This window comes from Archocentrus centrarchus, chromosome 9 (assembly GCF_007364275.1).
Source record: "Archocentrus centrarchus isolate MPI-CPG fArcCen1 chromosome 9, fArcCen1, whole genome shotgun sequence".
NCBI lineage: Eukaryota > Metazoa > Chordata > Actinopteri > Cichliformes > Cichlidae > Archocentrus > Archocentrus centrarchus.
Window position 1 is genome coordinate 22,599,711 of NC_044354.1, and position 19,346 is coordinate 22,619,056.

At 40.8% G+C, this 19,346-nt stretch overlaps 1 protein-coding gene across 1 annotated transcript in view; it reads left to right on the plus strand.

Annotated features, from left to right (window-relative positions):
* The window catches only part of ncor2 (nuclear receptor corepressor 2), a 91,496-nt gene that overhangs the window by 3,617 nt on the left and 68,533 nt on the right, over window positions 1-19,346 (plus strand). The window contains exons 2-3 of the mRNA XM_030737611.1: window positions 15,911-16,106; window positions 16,903-17,018. Coding sequence (XP_030593471.1) covers window positions 16,002-16,106; window positions 16,903-17,018 — 221 coding nt within the window. The 5' untranslated portion in view covers window positions 15,911-16,001. The remainder of the gene's footprint in view (window positions 1-15,910; window positions 16,107-16,902; window positions 17,019-19,346) is intronic.

Genomic DNA, 19,346 nt, shown 5'->3' on the forward strand with positions numbered 1-19,346 from the left:
TCTTATACTGCTGGGGCGCAGGCGTAGATGATGCATTGTAGTGTGAATTTTCCGTGGACAATTCTGTGCGGTCGCAAAGAGAAAAGCAGATACATGGACATCCGCACAGAGCCTGTCGATCAAATTCAGGGCTCGAGTGAACTCGTGGACGCGGAAAGTATAATCAAGGCTTTAGACTTGTGCAGCGCCTAAGTATGTTTTTAATTTTGGGGGGGGCTGTCAATACATGACATTCTGTCAGTAGGTTTAGTGGATTACCTTCAGCTCGATTGTTTTGAGCAGCAGGTGGACAAGGAAGAGATGTATAAATATTTTTGTTCTTTGTTTTTAAAATTTACTGTTTTCTCACATCATGAATGTCATTTTTTAAAATTGACTGTTTCTATTATGTTTATATAGTGATTTTGATCCTATAAATATTACCCTTTTTCTACTTGAAATGACAGTTTTATTTGACTCCAGCCTTTTTCTATTTTCTTTTGTAAAATAAGAAATAATATCTAAATATCTTAATTAATGGAGACAAAGCAGTAAGATACATTTATACCCACAGCTGGGTAATGGCCTCTATGAAAAATATGTTGATATACTGCCCACCGCTTAAATTAGGTGAATATGGCCAGTTGTTGAACAGATATGTAGGTGAGAGGATTTTTCTTGCTTCGCCCTCTGCTGAGTATCCTTAGTGATTCCTACCATTCTATGTCCCATAAGGGTTTTATTAAAATTTTAGCAATGGTTTTGAGTAGTTTGTGACATTTGAACGACACTTGCTTTGTGCTTGGACTCTGTAAGGCAGTGTCAAACAATGCATGCACATTCTTAATCAGATGTTAACAGCTCACTAGATCCAGTGACATTGGTCCACATGTAAGCCAAGTCAACCTGTCTGGTTAGTGTGTCAGGGCTATAAGGATTGTTTTATATCAGATGTAGCCTTGGTTCAAATCTCTACTGAATCTTAGTTGTTGACAGGCCGGTTGGATGGCAAATTAAATCACAAGTTCACATCATCCCTAACCTTATAATGTAACAAATCCAATCAGATGTGACTTTTCCAACATTTAGCACTTGACATGGCAAATTAAATGTATATTTACTCTAATTGCAGCACATAATAGAGTTATTATAGGGAAACTGCACAAGTTTACGTGGTGCACTTGATGAACCCTCCAGTTTACATTGTAGAAACCTAAGAGAGAAATATGAGGCAGTCTCTGTAAAACTGCCTCACAGGCTCTTTCCCTCCTCCAGCCCAGTTTCCTTCTCACTGGATGAGTAACTGCAGCTGTCTAGCATTTCTTGCTCACTAGTGGACTGCACCTGGTAGGTTTTGTGTGTGGAGAATGTTATGCATGACTCAGTGTGATAGAATATTATGATCAAGCACAGCTGGTCTGTTGCTCTGCTTCAGATTACAATCTAAGTGCCATTGAACTGGACAATGTGCCACCCCAGCTCTTGTGGCTACATGGGGGGGCTAAAGTTAAACAGCTGTGCTATTTTCTATGATTGCAAATGGAAAAACTTGTTGTGACATGTTGTTCAAAGAAAATTGGCCAGTGCAGACAGTGAAAGTTTACATTATCCTGCAACCTCCGATTTCTGCCCTTATCACAAGTAATCTAATTTTCACATTTAGGATGCAGTTTAGGGAAATCCAGTTGTGGATGGGAGGAGGTCTGCTGGTCATGGGGTTAATGGGGTATGGAGGCCAGGCTGATTGTGTGTCCGTTACCTTGCGGAGTTCAAAAAGAAGTGGTTTATCCTTCAATCAGGAATTTGCGTTGCTTGCAAGAGCAGGTTAGGTTAGGTTTCCAGTAGGATGATGTGAGAGAGAATATAGGTGCCTGTTCATGTGTACTTTTTATGAGCCGTTTCATAACTTGATTGTAAACTAGTCAGTTCTTAAAACATTGGCATCAACTTGTGTTTCGCTTTTGTGTGTTTGTCTTGCACAGCCTGTGGCCAGAGTGTACTTTCAGAATAATTTTGTGGTAAACAGGCTGCAGATGATGTTGACAGTTGGCATGGTGCTCTGTCACTGCGTTAATGTGCTACTCGTTCCTGCTGATGACAAAAACTGTATAAACAGCAGTCCAAGCAGCTACTATTGTGTGTTTGCAGATTGTGACATTATGTGTTTCTATTGTTTTTAGTATGTGGACAAACCTTTAAAAAAATTTTTTATATATATATATAAAAGCTCGCACTTTATCATAACACATCTGAATGTTTGGTGTTTAAAAATGCCTGTTACTGGCCTAACTTCACTTCCTTTTCTTATAATTATTTATTAAAAGCATCTGGTGTCTTGTCCTTTTTTGGTTAGCTCGCTCCTTTTTAAGAAGTGTATTGAGTTTCTTTTGTAGTCAGTGTCTTTGGAGATTAGCTGCGACTGCATTTTAAAAACGTCAGAATAGGATCAGATGTTTAATGTTAAGTTACTTAATAATTTTTTTTGTGTGTTTCATTGATACAATTCCGAAGAATTATTTGGTCAGAAAAGATACTTCGCAGTCCTCACTGTGCTTCAAAACACCTTCGAAACCTCTTGTAATACACCTTTGTTTGGATGCTGTTATTGGAGGTGTTGGAGCTGTTATTAGCAGTTAGTCACTTATTATTCATGAGGTGTTCTGTTTTGATTTCCCTAGCTATGAAATATTCTTGCTATTAAAACCAGTCACCCATATTTAAACGCCATAAAAGAGAGCCAGACAGCGGATTATCAAAGATTAGAAATGGCTCTGTGGTAAGCGATTCACTTGACTCAGTTACGCAACACAGATGACAGCATGGTAAAGGGCATTACTCTTGTTTGTGTGTAGGCTACCAGTGTGGGTAGTGTTGTATTTGCCTCTCTGATTAGCCTTGCTTTTCTACTAGGAATGTGTGTTACAGCATAGTTATTTTTTTTTCCCCCCTTAAAGCAAGTTAGTCAGCCAACCTGGGAGTTGATGACTATATATCAGCTGTATTTTCACTGTAGAACTGAGAGGTATGAAGGCGTAATTACCGGTTGTGTGTGCTTGTGTGAGAGGATTGAGCTCCTGTCTTGGCATGTACCTTGGATCCATGACAGTGCAGTTTGGAACAAATTAGTCCTTTTGAATGTGCCTGTTCGTCAAGCCATTGATGTGACATCTGGTCTCTGTTTTGTAATGTGTGGATTTATTCCCTGCTTAAATTGCTCCCTGACTATAATTAATTCAACCTCATGTATCATATTTAGGAGGGGTGCATTGTTTATGCCATCTGTGTAAATAACAGAGGCATGTATGGACTTTAGTATTTGGTAGTGTACACATATGCACACTGCCACAGTGTACATGCACAGCCACCCTTATATGCTTAACTGGAAGCTCTGTGAAGCTGCTATCATGAGGGGCAAACAGAGGCACTCGGGTTTCATGCTGCCATACAGAAGAACATTTCAAAGTTCTTGAATAATTAAGCAGCAGTGCGGGGGACGTGGGTCAGCTCAGCAGACAAGTGCACTCCTCACTTTTATTTCCTGCTGCTCAGAATTGAGAGCTGAATGTCAGGTGGACTTTAAGAGCCAGCGGAGAATAAAGAGGGATGCATGAGTTGAGGCCTCATGCAGTTGCTTCCTACACAGCTGAGAAACAATTTTATGTGTCAATAACAAACACACCAAATTGTTGTGTAATTTGTACCCTACTAGTAACAGCTGTAACAAAACTGAAGTGTTAAACTACCAGATGAACTGTTCCTTATCTTTACTTCAATGAGTATAAAGGTGCAGTTGGTGTATTGGGCGTTTTCTGACCTAATTGAATAAGGCTGACTTTGCATATCTAGACAGATTGATTTTTCATAGGTGTTTATAGGAAAAGCTTTCTGATTTGACCTCTGTAAACAATATCCTGCCAGAGGTGTTGATAATTCACTACCCATGTCTAGGGCAGACATGCATGTTTGAAGACTTGAGTTTATATACCTTGGCCTGTTTATTTTGCAAATATGCAAATGAATAATATAATTTCACATGGTGACAGAGAACCGCAGATTTCAGTGGTTTCATTTACCTACTTACCACTGAATGTCATTAATAGTTAAATTTTGTCCAATAAAATCTGGACAAACAAAATGATGTAATGGTTAAGCTCTACTGCACTGATTCAGAAACAGTATGTGATAATAAAACACTTGGAAGAGAGTGAAAGTACTGGAACTCTGAATGTTCATTATATTTATAAGGGGCAAAAAACGAACAATAAAATTGGCAACAAGCCATTGAGACAAACAGCAGCAGTAACAATATATAGAACTGGGTGAGGACCTGTGGTCACCTGGTTCAAAGGTCTGTCTTTTTTGCCCTCTAATAAATACAGTGAAGTACATTCGGTTTCAGACTGTGCATCCTGTAGGTCTTCAAGCCAATGTGGAAGTTTCTCCAACTTACAGTGTATCTGAAGGCCCTCAGATGGTGATAGCTGTGGGTACAAAAAGACCCCCTGTCCTATAGAAGTCTATAGGAAAAGCTTTCTGATTTGACCTCTGTAAACAATATCCTGCTGAGTTTACGGTCTGATTCGATTGTTTTGGTTCATATTGAAAAAGTCAATTTGTAAATCTTGGTCTCACAGTTTCGAAAGTTAAACAATGAGGATACCACAAATTATTACAAGCCAAACACGCACATACAGCAGTTAAAGGGGTGAAGGAACAAGGATGGTATAGGTAGAAAAAGACAGTCCGCACACGGAACGCTCCTGGGAAAAAATTTTATTACGATAGTGCCTTCAAAGCATAGTAATGTTTGGGGCATCCATGCCCTTCTTCAGACCTAAGTTACTATGCTTTGAAGGCACTATCGTAATAAAATTTTTTCCCAGGAGCGTTCCGTGTGCGGACTGTCTTTTTCTACTGATACCACAAATTATTCTAATGACTTGTGCCTGACAAAACTGTTAGCCAGTCAGCAAGTGATTTCACAGTCAAATCTGCCCCTTAAGGCTTCAAAACAGGACTTTAGAAACCAATGAATGATGCCACATTAGCCACATTCATCTTTAAAACTGTCAATGGTCTTTACGTGACAGCTCGCACTTTTCAGTACCACAGATTGTACATAACCTGTTGGTTTCAGAGTCTACATTTTGAAGCCTCAACCATAGCAATTTGGCTGCTGCCGTGTTGCTTTTTTTGGCGCCAGAAGTGGCCATACTTGGAAAGGGTAGAGTGCTGAGTTAATCAGCTTATGCTGCCAAGGCTTGGTTAGTGAGCTGCACTTATAAAGACACTGCTAATTAGTGCTAACAGATTATTAAAGTGCTACTGGAGAGGTCCAGTTCAGTGACTTGAATTAGCAGAGGGGAGGCCTTGTGACATTGGCTTTGATGCCCTCTCCTAGCACACCTGTCAGGCAAAGTGGTCACGCCACTAACTTTAAGTCTCAGCAGTGTCCATGTAGATATCCAGAGAGTTACCATCTCTTGAGTTGCTAAGAAGAGGGAAATAAATATCATTGGCGCACTAAAATGCTTTTGTACCAGGCTCTTAACATGTTATTCAGTTGTGGATTTTAGTATGGGAGTCTATGGGGATTGACTCTCTTTGGAGCCAACCTCAAGCCTCAGCATGGTATTTATGGCTGCAGGGATCTCTGAATCACCACCATAGATGTACTGATGGTGGCCACCATCTTTGTCCATTTGGCTGTCAGCCTGTTTTTCCTGATGTCAGTTATGATTGCACCACCCCAGCTGACACATGGAGTCACGCAAAGCATTTGACCAGTTTGCTGGTTGTGGCTTATGGTGTTAGAGGTCATAGGAGGAGCTTGAACAACTGGATCACACTGCATCTGTGTTGGACTAGAAGCTCAGGAGAAATACTGTCAGTTCTTTAGGCTGTGTTGAGTACAGTGTGTATCGATATTTGCTATTGAACCAGTTTTCCAAATACTCTGCATTCTCACTTTGTGGTTTCATGTGTTTTGCATGTAGGTGTATTCCTGAAGACTCATTCTTAGATATTTGTTGAGATTTTTGTTGCCATAATGGATTTACCAGAGAAATTACGTAAAATGTGCTTCCCTGGTGTCAGCATGTGTCAGTGAACAGAAGGAGTATCTTTTAGATCCTCAAGTGTGTTTTGGTTGAGTGGCTTTGCCTGCATGATTACAGGGAGTCATAGTTGGCAGTGTGTGAAGGCCCACTACACTGGCCAGCAGGGAGGGGGCAGGGCGAGCCTTATGTAATTTCACACAGTGTTGCTGAGGCGGCCAGTAGCGAGGGAACAGAGAGGAAATCCAATAATGGCTCTACTGTACACCATAGACACAGCTGGATGACCACATCTGGAGGTACAGGACAACCAATCACTGACTTGTTCATCTCTCACCTCCTTCTGGCTAGCCCCTTCCTGTCAGATCAGTCCATTTTAAAATCTGTATGAAACAGTGACAATGATGCATGCACCCCCCCCCCCCCCCCCCCCCCCCCCCCCCTTCTTCGTGGTCTCACATTTTTTTTTACCCTTTTATGTCTGACATGGGTAAACCAGTTGATTACTGAGACCAGTTATCTTTTTCTTTTGGTTCTTTCTTGTGGGTATAACAATAGATGAGTCATATATATATCTATATAACATAAGCAAGCATAACATTATATTCACCTGCCTAATATTGTGTTGCTCTCCCTTTTGCTGTCAAAACAGCCCTGACCAGTTGAAGCATGGACTCCAGTAGGCCCCTGAAGGTGTGCTGTGGTATCTGGCACCAAGATGTTAGCAGCAGATCCTTTAAGTCCTGTAAGTTCTGAGGTGGGCCCTCCATGGATCAGAATTGTTTGTCCAGCACATCCCACAGACGCTCAGTTGGACTGAGATCTGGGGAATTGGGAGGCCAAGTCAACACCTCAAACTCTGTCTTGTTCTCCTCAAACCATTCCTGAACCATTTTTGCTTTATGGCAGGATGAATTATCCTGAATGCTGTTTCCATGAAAGGGTGTACATGGTCTGCAGTGATGCTTAGGTAGGTGGTACATGTCAATGTAACATCCACATGGATGGCAGGACCCAAGGTCTCCCAGCAGGTTTCCAAAGCATCACACTGTCTCTGCTGGTTTGCCTTCTTTCCATAGTGCGTCCTCATGCCAGATGTTCCCCAGGTGAGCGACGCACACGCACCCAGCCACATGATGCGAAAGAAAACGTGATTCATAAAACCAGGCCACCGTTGATGCTCGTGTGCCCGTTGTTGATGCTTTTAGTGGGTGACAGGGGTCAGCATAGGCACCCTGACTAGTCTCTGACTATGTAGCCCCATACACAACAAACTCAAATCCTTATGCTTGCCCATTTTTCCTGCTACCACATCAACTTTGAGGACAAAATGATCACTTGCTCCCTAATACAGCCTACCTACCAACAGGTGCCATGATGAAGAGATAATCAGTGTTATCCACTTCACCAGTCAGTGGTCATAATGTTATGCCTGATCAGAAGTGTGTGTGTTGTAAATTAATACGTTTTTGTTTGTTTTTTTAACTACACATTAATACTGATTGTTTTTTCACTTTAATAGCAATGATTCAGAACTGTTCTAAGGGGAAACTGCTATGAGGTACTAAAGTTTGCTGCAAAGCTGCTTCCCAACACTAAACTACTATAACAGCTTAGTGTTAAAGCACAAGTAAACGACTGATACTTGGGCTTTAATGACTCATTCTTTGATTTTAAAAAAATGGTATAATGGAAAAAAAAGACTTAAGTTATGTCTGTGTTTAAGGTCAGAAAGTAAATAGATGAGTCATATTGTGAGCTACCTAGTATTTTTTTTTTTTAAGCGACTAGCTGAGAGTAGTGTTTATGCTGAAACTTTCCTTACAAAAACAAGATGAATCAAATTACCACCGTCACCATTTATCTACCTATCTTTCAAAGCCTCTGAAACTCTTGCTTATTTTTCCTCTGTGGCCTGTGGTTTGTTGATCTGATTGGCTAAAGCGTATGGTAGACATTGCCAAGAGGTTTTTGAAAGTATGTACCCCTTTTCCAAACAGTTCTCAGGGCTGACTTCCCAGATGGTTCTTTGTAACAAGCCATCTAGTTCTTCAGTTAACTCTTGGACCGTGGCCATGAAACATCTATGCTTAAGGGCCAGCTCTAAATTGGCAGCAGCACTAAGCCTTGTATCCACCAAACCTAAAAGTCTTAAGAATTGTGAGAGTTCTGCACTTGCGTTTTCTTATGAGAACACAATGTTGGTTTACATTTTGGCACTACAGCCTGAATTAGATATCTGAACAGCATTAAATGCTATTAATTGTAAAATATATCTGATTGATTTGAAACGAATTAGGTGACTGACTTTTGACACCTTGCTTTTCAGTGCATAAAATATGAAGTCTGTGAAGTGCCACAGAAATCATATGGCAGTGGTTATTTTTTATTTATTTTTTTTTTTTTTGTATTTTACATTTTAAACTAAATGGCAAAGTAGGTTTGTGTCCTATTGAGCCTCATTTAGGCAGCGTTACATTGGTTTTTACCTAAAAAGAGACATATCAGTAAAGCTTCCTGTGCTGTTTATGCTTCAATACTTCGTTTCATTTTCAGTCATAGTCTCGAATATATTTGGGTTTTTTTTTTTTTTTTGCTCGTTTTTGTCATGGCTGCAGGTGTCTTTTGCTTCTAATCATGCTGCTGTTGGTGTGATAGGTGGTGGCGTTCACTCAGATTTAAAATGAAAGGTCTGTCAGGCTGTGGTTAAGGGTCATTGTACCTCTTTCTATCAGACAAATTACAGCTGTGTCAAAGTTGGCTGTGGGTGTTCACACTTTTTTGCGCAATGGCTTCAGTTGCTGACTGTGTGTTGTGACCGCAGATTTCCTGTGTGAAAGTTAAGCAAGGGTGTGCTGCAGGGTTTGGGTAACTAGGGTAACTGCCTTCATAGGTGACAGCTAGCTGTGTTATCATTGGAAAGCTTCGAGCGTTTTTTTGCCGCTATCGCCAGGTTATGGTTGAGTGCATACAAAAAAACCAAACACAGATTCTCACCTGACTTTCAGATTCTTGAAAGTCGATATCTATCTGTCTGTCTTTGTATGTTATCTCTAGATTAACCAAATTTGCTGCAGTGTGTGACGTGTACTTCACCTCTTAGCCTTTTTTGGTCTGGTGATTTTTAAGTAGACATAGAGATGTACCAATACTGGCTTTCTAACTTTATTTCAAGCTGGAAATACTGAGCAGTCTTTCTGTTTTTATGACGCAGGAAGGCTTTACATACCCCTTGGTCTGGGTGGAGCAGCTGCTGCTGCTGTAGCTGGTGAAGCTGTGGGTGGATATGCCTGTTATAAATCATTATTACCCCAAACATATTGAAATATGCCAATTCTGATTTACACTTAAAGCCGAAATATTAAACACAAATGTTGGCAGAGCATCCCAGGAGAGACAAGTCACGTGGTGTTTTTCAGTAATATTCCATGTTAGTAGTTGAGCTGTGAAATGCAAACTGATGCACAGCTTACACTCATCCTGTAAGTCGGCTTTTTGTTTTTGTGAATTCAAACCCCACCGCTGACTGCTTCGAGATGGTGTTGAGTCGTTTGGAGCTCACTCGCAGTAAAAGTTAAGTAAATGTAAACTTCCTAATAAAAAATGCTTGCAGTTATCAGTAGGTTTGGGTGAGTCCACTGTGAGTCCACTGTCACGAAAAAGCTGGAGTGTTTTTCACAGGTGCTCTGTCCCCCCTGCTGCCAAAAAAGATAATTGAAAGGCTACTGATGTAGCACTTGTCTCCTTATGAAAGCAACACCTGCAATTGTCTAATGGGAACCAGAGCAGCCTGTGACTACATCTCTAATATTTAATTAATGCATTAGCACACCAGGCAAATATCCTCTTTATTGGCAAGATGCCGATTACACTGATCGTCTGTCACACGGGTTGTCTGACACAAACCTTGCTTGTATTTGTGTTTTTGACCTATGGCTTAGATTATGCATGTACTCACAAAAAGGATATCTTGCATCATGACCTGTTCACTGCCCTTTTTTCTTTCGTACTTCGTCCTCTTCGTGGCGTTTCTGTTCAAAACACAGGCAGATTGGAATGAATTATTTAAGCAGTCAACTCAGGCAAAGTCGTACTCTTGGACTCTGGGAGATGTCCGCATCAAGATAAGCTTTTTCTATTTTTTAATATAAAACAAAAAGTTAATGAGCTCACTTGGAAATGGTGTAATTATTTCCACTGTGTCATCTTAAGATGGGCATTCACCTTCTTTTTGCACCATGACCTTAAAAGCGCTCTTTGGGCCCAGTTCTTAAGCTTCAGTGGATTAATTGCAAGAGCTCTGTTTCCATGCTAAATTAGGGTGGATGGGGAAGGTGGAAAAGTGTGGGAGTAGAACAGGCAGCAATTAAACATGAATTTTTAAGACAGGGCTAAAGTTTCTCCAGATTTGGCTGTAAGACTGCAGGTTGCTCCTCCAGAAAAAAGACTAAATGTGTGTAGGTGGGAAGGAACACCTGAGATGAAAAATATTAGTTATGACTTCTGTAGGGTGTTAGGGGTGTCCAGTGACATTAAGCAGACCTCTCTAAGACCACCTGATATGTCTGGGCAGTTTGTACATTAGAAATGTATTTTGCCCCAAACCAGTCAGTGCTTTAAAAACAAACAGTAGAAGTTGAACAGGAAGTGGCTACAAAGATGTGAGAATAGACTGTTTTGGTCCACTTTCTGAACCAGTTTCAGAATGGTAAAGAAAAACACAGGAACACACTTTCTAAGTCCTGTTGAAACTTAAAGCTTACAGCATTTCCTATTTGGAGAAAAGTGGTATAAGTGTGGGTTTTAGTACCTGTAAGAAATGGCCTTATAGTACAAAAGCATTGATACATTTTCAGAAAAACCAGTGCCATGTAATTAAAAAGCCTACAAGCAGAACATCAAGGCAGCAGGAGAAGGATTTTAGGTTATATTCATAATAGAATCTACTGTGTCATGTTAATCGAATTGTTTAAAATGAACACAAACAACAGGACAACAGTACAGAGCTTATATCTCATTAGGAGGGACTTGCAACTTTTAAAGGTGCAACATTTGGAACCTCTGGGTGTGTCATGAGATCACCAGACTCTCAGACAAAAACAAATTGGTGCAGTGGCCGCATTTTTCCTGTCACTTAGCTGAATGCTGCTTTCACTCACATTTCTTTAAAACGTGGGGAGGTCCAAGAGAGGCACTCACATTTGTGAGGGTCTGGGCAGGGTAGTACACATCTCTGGCTGTGTGTGCAGCAGCCTCACCTACTTGCTGTTTACAAGTGGCAGCCAATCACAAGAAAGTTAGCATAAAGGAAAGGGGGAAGGGAGCTAAAGTGGTTTGTTACAGATAGTGGATGAACTGAGGGGCTGCACCAAGACCCAGTTTAGGATAACCGCAGATTACTTTGAACTGTGAATCGTGCAAAGCTACTTCAGTGGAGTCTTAGGAATAAAAATATGGAGCTGGTAGTGAGCATGCTAGGTCCCTGTTAAGGATGCAATTACCGCTCTGTATCTTTACATGGCAGAAAGTTGTTTGCTTCTATTTTAGTATTTAAAATCATGTATATAAAACCTTTAATTTTGCCAGGAATGAGGCCATTCCATTGTACTCTCTTTTAGAGCTTGACAGTCGCGTTACAATGTCTGAGCAGAGATTTGAATAACTGTTTGTCAGTAGAATGAAACTGTTGTTTGAAGTCTGCCTCCTGCTCCACTAGCAGGCAGCAAGCCGTCTGTGTGCTCTGGGCTAGTATTTCTACAGCCATTCCTAAAATGGTGGGGGTGGGGGGTAAGAGGATGAAATATTGGCTTGCACTGCTGAAGGTTGAGGCCCACTCTACTATGTGGAAAAGACAAGAGCAAAAGAGTGAGTGGGGAAGGAAGGCACGCTAGAGCGAGAGAGTAAGGTGACTGAGTTCATTTGCAGTGTTGGCAGCAAGCCAGCGACTTGCCTGTGGGTGTCTGTAGCAGTGCCAGCGCATGTGTTTAGCCCGTCGTCTGGAAGGCCCCTTTCGCTTCAGAGTTTATGTCAAAGATCACTCATTGTGTTGGTTCTCTCATCTTGATTGAGGTTTTTTGTCCTCCGCCGATCTGGTGACTGGCTTCAGACTTGTTTTCTCCCTTCTCAGGGGAATCTCTCTGAACATGACAGTCATCAAAGAGAGGTTTCTGCGTGGGAAGACTCTCTTGCCCTCTTCCTGGACTCCTTTTTTTTTTTCTCTTTAAACCTTTTATTGAGAATAGTACACATTCTGTCAATATAGCAAGAATTTCTTAAACTATTTAAGGGTTTGTTTCTGCTAAAGGACTTTCCCTGATGTGGTCTGTTTACTGTCTGACCAAACAATGACTTTGCACTAGTTTTGTGAAAATACTTGAAGCCACAGTTTAGACTACTAGACACAAAGGCACAGTCTCTAGTTGGTTTGAGACTTTAAGCAGTGTTTTCCCATCTTGTGGCCTCTATGAGTCTATGTTTACAGAGCTCCTCTGTTTCTTACAGTCAGCCATGTTCAGCCTTTCGTAATGGAGGCCTTTGCGTAACTGAAATCAAATGACACTTTGTGTTTGTGACAGTTGAACAGGAAGGAAGGGTAGATAATGCCCCTCTTTGTGCTGCAAAAAAAAAAAAAAAAAAAAAGTCAAAACCATAGTCAGACAATGGAGACTGGCACACTAGTACTCTTCCCAAAGTTATGCTGTTATTTGGTCTCTGGTTCATAGTGCTATAAAAAGTTCTAGTTTATTACCAGTTGCAAAGATTATTACTCAGCCTGTCCAACTGGAAGACTTGAATGGAACTCACCATGACCAACTATGGCCAACAATTGAGGTTTGTCGTGTGATGTCATGGGCACAATGCTCATGAGTCGTCCACCATATTGGATGTGATGCAGCCACCGGTTACTAGGGAAAAAGTGTCCGCCCCAACCGTTTGGGAGTGGTTTCTGGCTGCTGTTGAATGAAATTGGTTACAAAGAAAGTGCTGCACCAAAAACCTCCTGGTGATATCTTTGGTTGTGAACCGATTGCCAGGGTTGCCTGTACTTTTTATTGTTTGTCTGTAGTAGTCACTAACAACTAGCCCAGCAGTAGTAAAACTTGAAAAAGTGTGAAGCACACCGGAAATGGAGAAGTTTGGCCTTAGAGTGAAAGTAAAAGTTGTGCCTCAGTGCTGCAGCCGACATGTTTCAAAAGGTGCAACTTTTACTTTGAAGTCAAGCCTTCTCCATTTCTGGTTTGCATCGCACTTCACAATTTCACTACAGCTCAGAGAGTAGCTGGCCAGCGTTTGTAGACAAGTCTGTCACTTCCATTCAAACTACCACTGCAGCAATATGCTAGCAACCAAAACAATCAGTAATTTGCCAGCTGACTGGCAAATTACTGAAAGGTCTGTTGGCCTGTGTGATTAGGGCTTTAGCAATGATCCCTGCAACTGCCATCAACTTCTAGCAACCACTAGGAACCAGTCGAGGAATTCTCATTTTTCCCTCCTGACCAGTGGTTGCCGGATGGTCATGGACCAGTCTCCAGGCATGTGTGACTGGAACCTTATTTGCTTGATCCTACATTGTCACCATGATTATTATTATTATTACTAGTTTTCAAACAAGATTAATTGTTTCCCATACTTGGATGTATTTTTTGTAAATTTCTGGAGCAGCCCAGCACAACAGTACTGCCACTTTCTATGTTTCTCTATAAAATGGTGATTTATATTTTGCTGTACTGCTGAACAGCGCATTCATTTTTTTCACAGCACCTGTTCTTTAATAATTTAAATATAAAATATTAGTCTAATCTCAGTGCTGACAAAGTACTTCTCTTCCTAGAGAAATTTGAGTTGCTTGAATTGATAGTCCACAACTAAAGAAATTAGGTTAATGCTGCTGGGCTCACATTCTGCTTTATGTTGTTGGCACTGATGATGGCCACTCGCCTGTTAGTTGGATTGGTGAAGGCATTCGTTGCTTTTCCAAGCTGTTGTACAGAAAGTGAATTAAAAGCTCTCACTGCTTTTAGTTTGCTGTTTAGTTATGGTTCCTACTCTTGAGTATTAACGCGCTCCATAACGGCCATGTAGATTTCCACACTCCACATTGAAAACCGACACAATAAACAAATGCCAACAAATACCAAAATAGCCAGTAGAACTTAAGGCCCCTTAACATTATCTATTTATATTGTACAGTAAATAGAGGGGCTCTATGAAGGATCTACGACAAGTTTTTCATATGTATATGTATATGAAGTACCCAAATGAAACAGCTCTGATTTGGGTTGCAACAGGATTTGTATTTTTAGTGGTTATTCTGATATTAATTAAGTCAATAAACATTATTACACATTAAAGTGTAATATCTATTTACTATTTCTTATTTCTTATGTTTAATAACTACTTAGGTTTGTTAGATCTAAGTAGACCTTACAGTGTTTTTTGGACTAAAGTGAGAAATTACCCAGTGTCCTGTCTCATTGTCGTCTGGCATTGAAATGCATTTGGACTTCTTTTGAGCAGTTGGCGCAGTGACAGTAGCTTTCCCGTTCAGTTTGCAAAATTGGGGTGCACTTAAAGCACTTTGCTGTCTTGTCAAGATTTCAATCATTGCCCATGTTGAGTTGCCATATTTCACCATGCCTCTTGTTGTGTGCCGCACATAGCACTTTTTCAGCGTGTGTTCTAATTTGCATGGTTGCTGTAATGAGAATAAGACAGTTCTTCCCAGTTTATTTTCAAGCAGCTTTAAAACCAAGTGCAGGGTTTTGACCAGTGTATTGCAAGTATGGCATGCTGCCACCAGTTCTAAGCATTTGCATTGCAATTAGCATGTTGTTAGATGGTTCTTGCTTTTTGTAAGACTGCGTTGTGCATAAAAGGCACTCTCAAGCACTCCCTTTCAAAGGATATGTAATAATTGATTGGATGAACTATCCAGGTGCAGCCTTATTGGCCAGTAGTTGCTTATAGGAGGCCAGTTGATCTGAACTAACTGGTAAACACACAGCTTGAAGCCTAGAAAGATGGAATATCTTATGATTTTTTTTTTTTTTTTTTTGATGTTGTGAATCTCACATCATCAATCCAGCTGCCTTGCAAGGTTTGAACTTAGTCTTCTGAAATGTATGGCTAGAATTATGCATTATGATAGACACCTATTACCCATAAGTAACCTGTCGTCTTCACTTCAACTGGTTGCAGAAGGTGCCTGAGGTCCATATATCTTAATAATAACAATAATTAAAGTTATCATGGGTCTGTGAAGTAAGTATAAGTCAGGCCTACCAGTAATTCATCCTGTAGCTTTTACACAGGGGTTATAGGTAGAGGTGTGTTACAGCTTAGGGCGGTTTTTACTTATATCTGCTTTTCTGGTCTGTGTATGGCATACTCCTCATGGATGATACCACTCTGGTTTACATAACATCATCTGCAGTTAAAATCCAGTGGCCTGACTCCTGAGACCTACATCTCTATCTGGAAATGAGTTATTTATGTTGGTTCTAAAACCCCATTGCACTTGGAGTATTTTTACTGGCTAGTTGCTTGTCTTGGCTGGTGTCTGTCTGTGAGTCCTCAGTGTGAGGACAGTGGGCCATTCAGTAAGCTGTGAAGCAGGGGTTGAGTCTAGCAGGTGCAGGGATTCTCACTCCTTTACTAGGCGCTATGAAGGGTGGAGCAGCTGTGGTAGGGAGGTGATGACATTCTAAGATCTCTAGCTTATCTGGATGTATTATCCAGAAAGCATCAAAGAGCTGTGTATAAGACCTGTTTTGTGATTATTCTATGCATGTGAAAAAAGTGTTGAGCAATTCCACTGAGGCCACCTAACTTTCAAAACGTCTCATGTGTCCTTTTTTTCCTCCTTGTCACAGGTTGCAGGCTAAAATAAACGGCCGATAATGTGCGGCATGTGCTCTACAGCAACAAGCACTTCCTGTCTTTAGAGGAAGCGGCTGTGCCAGCATGTCCTCTCATCCCCAGACTGTGCCGCCGGGCCGGAGGACTGTGGACACACGGCACCTGCCAAACCCCGCCACTCTACCACTGCAGCTGCAACGGGCACACACGGTAAGGAGCCTGACACACAATGACTTTATTGGAACCACCTGTAGTGCCTCAGCCTTTTGTTTTTTTTTTAAGGGAAAACCCTTTTGAGAGATGATAACCATAGTTGTGGCCTGGCTCTGCCTACTCAGTGGCTATTTAGTAAACAGAGAGTTAATAAGAACTACTGGAAAAGGCCTAACCCCAGAGGCCCCCCACAGGTATCTTTCCAGATCACAATGGTGTAAACCCAGAATGGTCCCCTCATTAGATGTTTGAGTTGAAAGTTCATGTTTTCTTGTGGAGTCGGCATCAAAGGCTTCCGCATGATTTCCACCCACATCTCCTAATTATCGAGATTATGTTCTTCCACGCGTCAGGGACAAAGCTGTCTGCGCTTGAAAGAAGAGGCCTCTGGCTGATGTAAAAGTTCATTCAATGACCTTCGGTGTTTGCAAGGCTTGAATGGGAGGAAGGTCCAAGACTTACCCCCCCACAATCCCCATAGCTGCACCTTTAGTGTAACCCTACCACTCCTTTGTGTCATCATATTCACTGGAAGATGAAGGTTGATGGACTGTGTTATGCATTCCCTGATTGGCTTAGGTGCAAGTTTAGAGTAGTTGTAATGTTTTACTCTGCTTTTCTGAGAAACAAATTGGAAGGAAGTGATATGAGAGCTGAAGAAAAGATGAGACATTACAGGAGAACCATGGCAGGAAATTAGGGTGGGGGGTGTTAGTGTTTTTGTTACTATGGGTTGTTCTTATAATTCTTAAGAGGGGATGATTTAATGCAAGATTTGTTGTTTCTTTTGTAGGAAGTGGGTCTGGTTGACTATCACTCTCATCATAGTCGGGACTACAGCTCCCACCTCGCTCAGCCCCATCGCCGTCGACCTTCCTTACTGTCAGAGTTCCAGCCTGGGAGTGAAAGGTAAGAGCCCAATATTCATGAATATGGTCGATTCTCTCCTGAGGAACATTTTCCCATAATTTCGAAAGGCATTGTTAAGATTACTTGTGCTTTTATTTATTGCATTGCCGTTTTCACTCTACCTACTGAATGCTATTGAATGTATGTGTACATACAAAATTGGTGTTAGTGAATGTCCAAAAATATATCATGCTAACATAATTATAGCTTTTACTGAAAAAATGTATTGTTAGAAATCATTTCAGCATCCACTGCTGGTTTAGTTTTGTTGCTGACACCATATTTTATACTAGATGCACACTTTGGTTAAAAAAAATAATTATGATAATTTGTGCAATTTTAGAAATGCATGTCTTTGAGCAGTAGAAGTAGATGAAAGTCAGAGAATATAGGGCAAATGGGGAAGATGCCATGCATCAAGAGAGTGGCCTCTTGGGATGCTAGCTCCGGATGTTGTGCTTATGTGGCATTCTAGTATTGCCCCCTTTAATGAATTTGCCCTTGTTGATTGCTAGCCAGAGCATGCTCAGTGGAAGCCTCTTGCAGGCTGCATTTTTATGCAGTATTATTCTGCTAAAGCCTGTGGCTGTTAACCCTCCCCCAGCGTAATCCTTATGTAATTGACATCTGCAAGCCGTTCTTCTGTAATGTTGTATTAAACGGCTCTGCTGGGCAGTGGAGCTTGCAGAGGTTTTTTACTTTTCCAATCGTCCAAACAGCAAGTCGGGCAAAGCATTGTGTGAATAGTACTTTGTCTCTGGAGATGCAGGTCTTGTACCTGCTAATGGACTTTATTATTTATATTGCCATTCTCTTTTTGAGGATGAAATTTGATGAGTACTTATAAATAATTTATATGCATGATATGAATTTTGCACGATGCACAAGAAATCCCCCCCCCCCCCAGTTGTTTTGCAGATTTTCTTGCATATATTAAAACATGCATGGAATACAAAATGTAGGCAGACTTTACTAGAAATCAGCTGACAGATATTACATACACAGTAAGTCAAGAGTAGACTGGGGTCTGTCTTTCACTATATAAATCATCTTGTGTGTCTGACACGACAGACAGCAGATGGCAAAATGATTCTGTAGCAGTGTGGGGTTTTGCATATTTTTTTGGCTTATTTAAGTGTCAATCTGCTAGGATTATGGTCTTCATTGTAAAACAAAGAGCTGTGCACTGGCCCCGTTTAACAGTTATTAGCTTAGCCTGCAGTGTGGGAACATTGGGTCATGGTTTGATAAACAGATAAACACTGCACAGTTTGAATGCTTCCCACTAGCTCCTGATTTTCTGATACTCTTCATTCAGTCACTTGGCAATCTATCGGAGTTGACCCACTTGTAACTTGTGCAACTTTTACAATGGCAATGAATTATTATTTTTTTTAAGCACACACACACAAAAAAAATAACCACCATATCAGAAGGAGAGATTATAGACAGGTAGCCCACATTTCTTTGTGGAAACTGTGAAATAAACCAGTGGTTTGCTGGCAGGCGTCTGGGGGTGGGGAAGCTTTCAGCTGAATATTTCAGGCCTTCAGCATTCCTTTAGAGATCTCAGAATTCAGCCTGAAGCCCATTCAGAGTCTGAATAGTGTAATTCTGGCCTTTGCGATCCTTCAATCTATTCTCTGCTGTGTGCCTGTCTTTTCAGAAGTCTCAGTAATTCTGCACACCATGTTTGCATTTGTAGAAAGCTCAAGGTTGTTACTGTTCTGAGAGAAAATGCGAGCACTAATATGGCCTTTAGAAACTGTGCCATTCTGCAGAGATCTGTCATACTGAGAAACAGTGTGACAGATCAGTGTATTCTCTTTAGTCTGGACTCAAGGCAGGCGGAAATGTGTTATTTTAACCTAATTACAGGTCACAAAACCGTTGCACTGTAAGCACTTTTGAACCACTGTACTAAATGTTTGTTTCTTTTTTTTTTTACTCCATGCAGTACCTCAGTCCCTCCCCCTCTTCCCGTCTGTGTGAGATCATCCCGGTTTCTTGAGAAAGGGAGCGAATGCATTTTATAGCAAACATAACAAGACACTGAAGCCACTTAACACTTTATTTCCTGGTCCAAACAGTGTGCGAACATGGAAAATTAGTTTGCACCATAGCTGGGATTATTCTTGTAATATTCTATGAAAGTAATATTCTAAGTCTTCTGGGATTTGTGTAAGTGCAGTCTGGCAGTTTTCACAAATTTTTTTTTGTAATTAATCCTTTGTGTTGCGACTATTTTAATACCTAGTTATTCCAATTTTTCTTTTATTCAAATGCATTTTTCATTTGTAATTGTAATGCAGCCTTTTTTGATTAAGG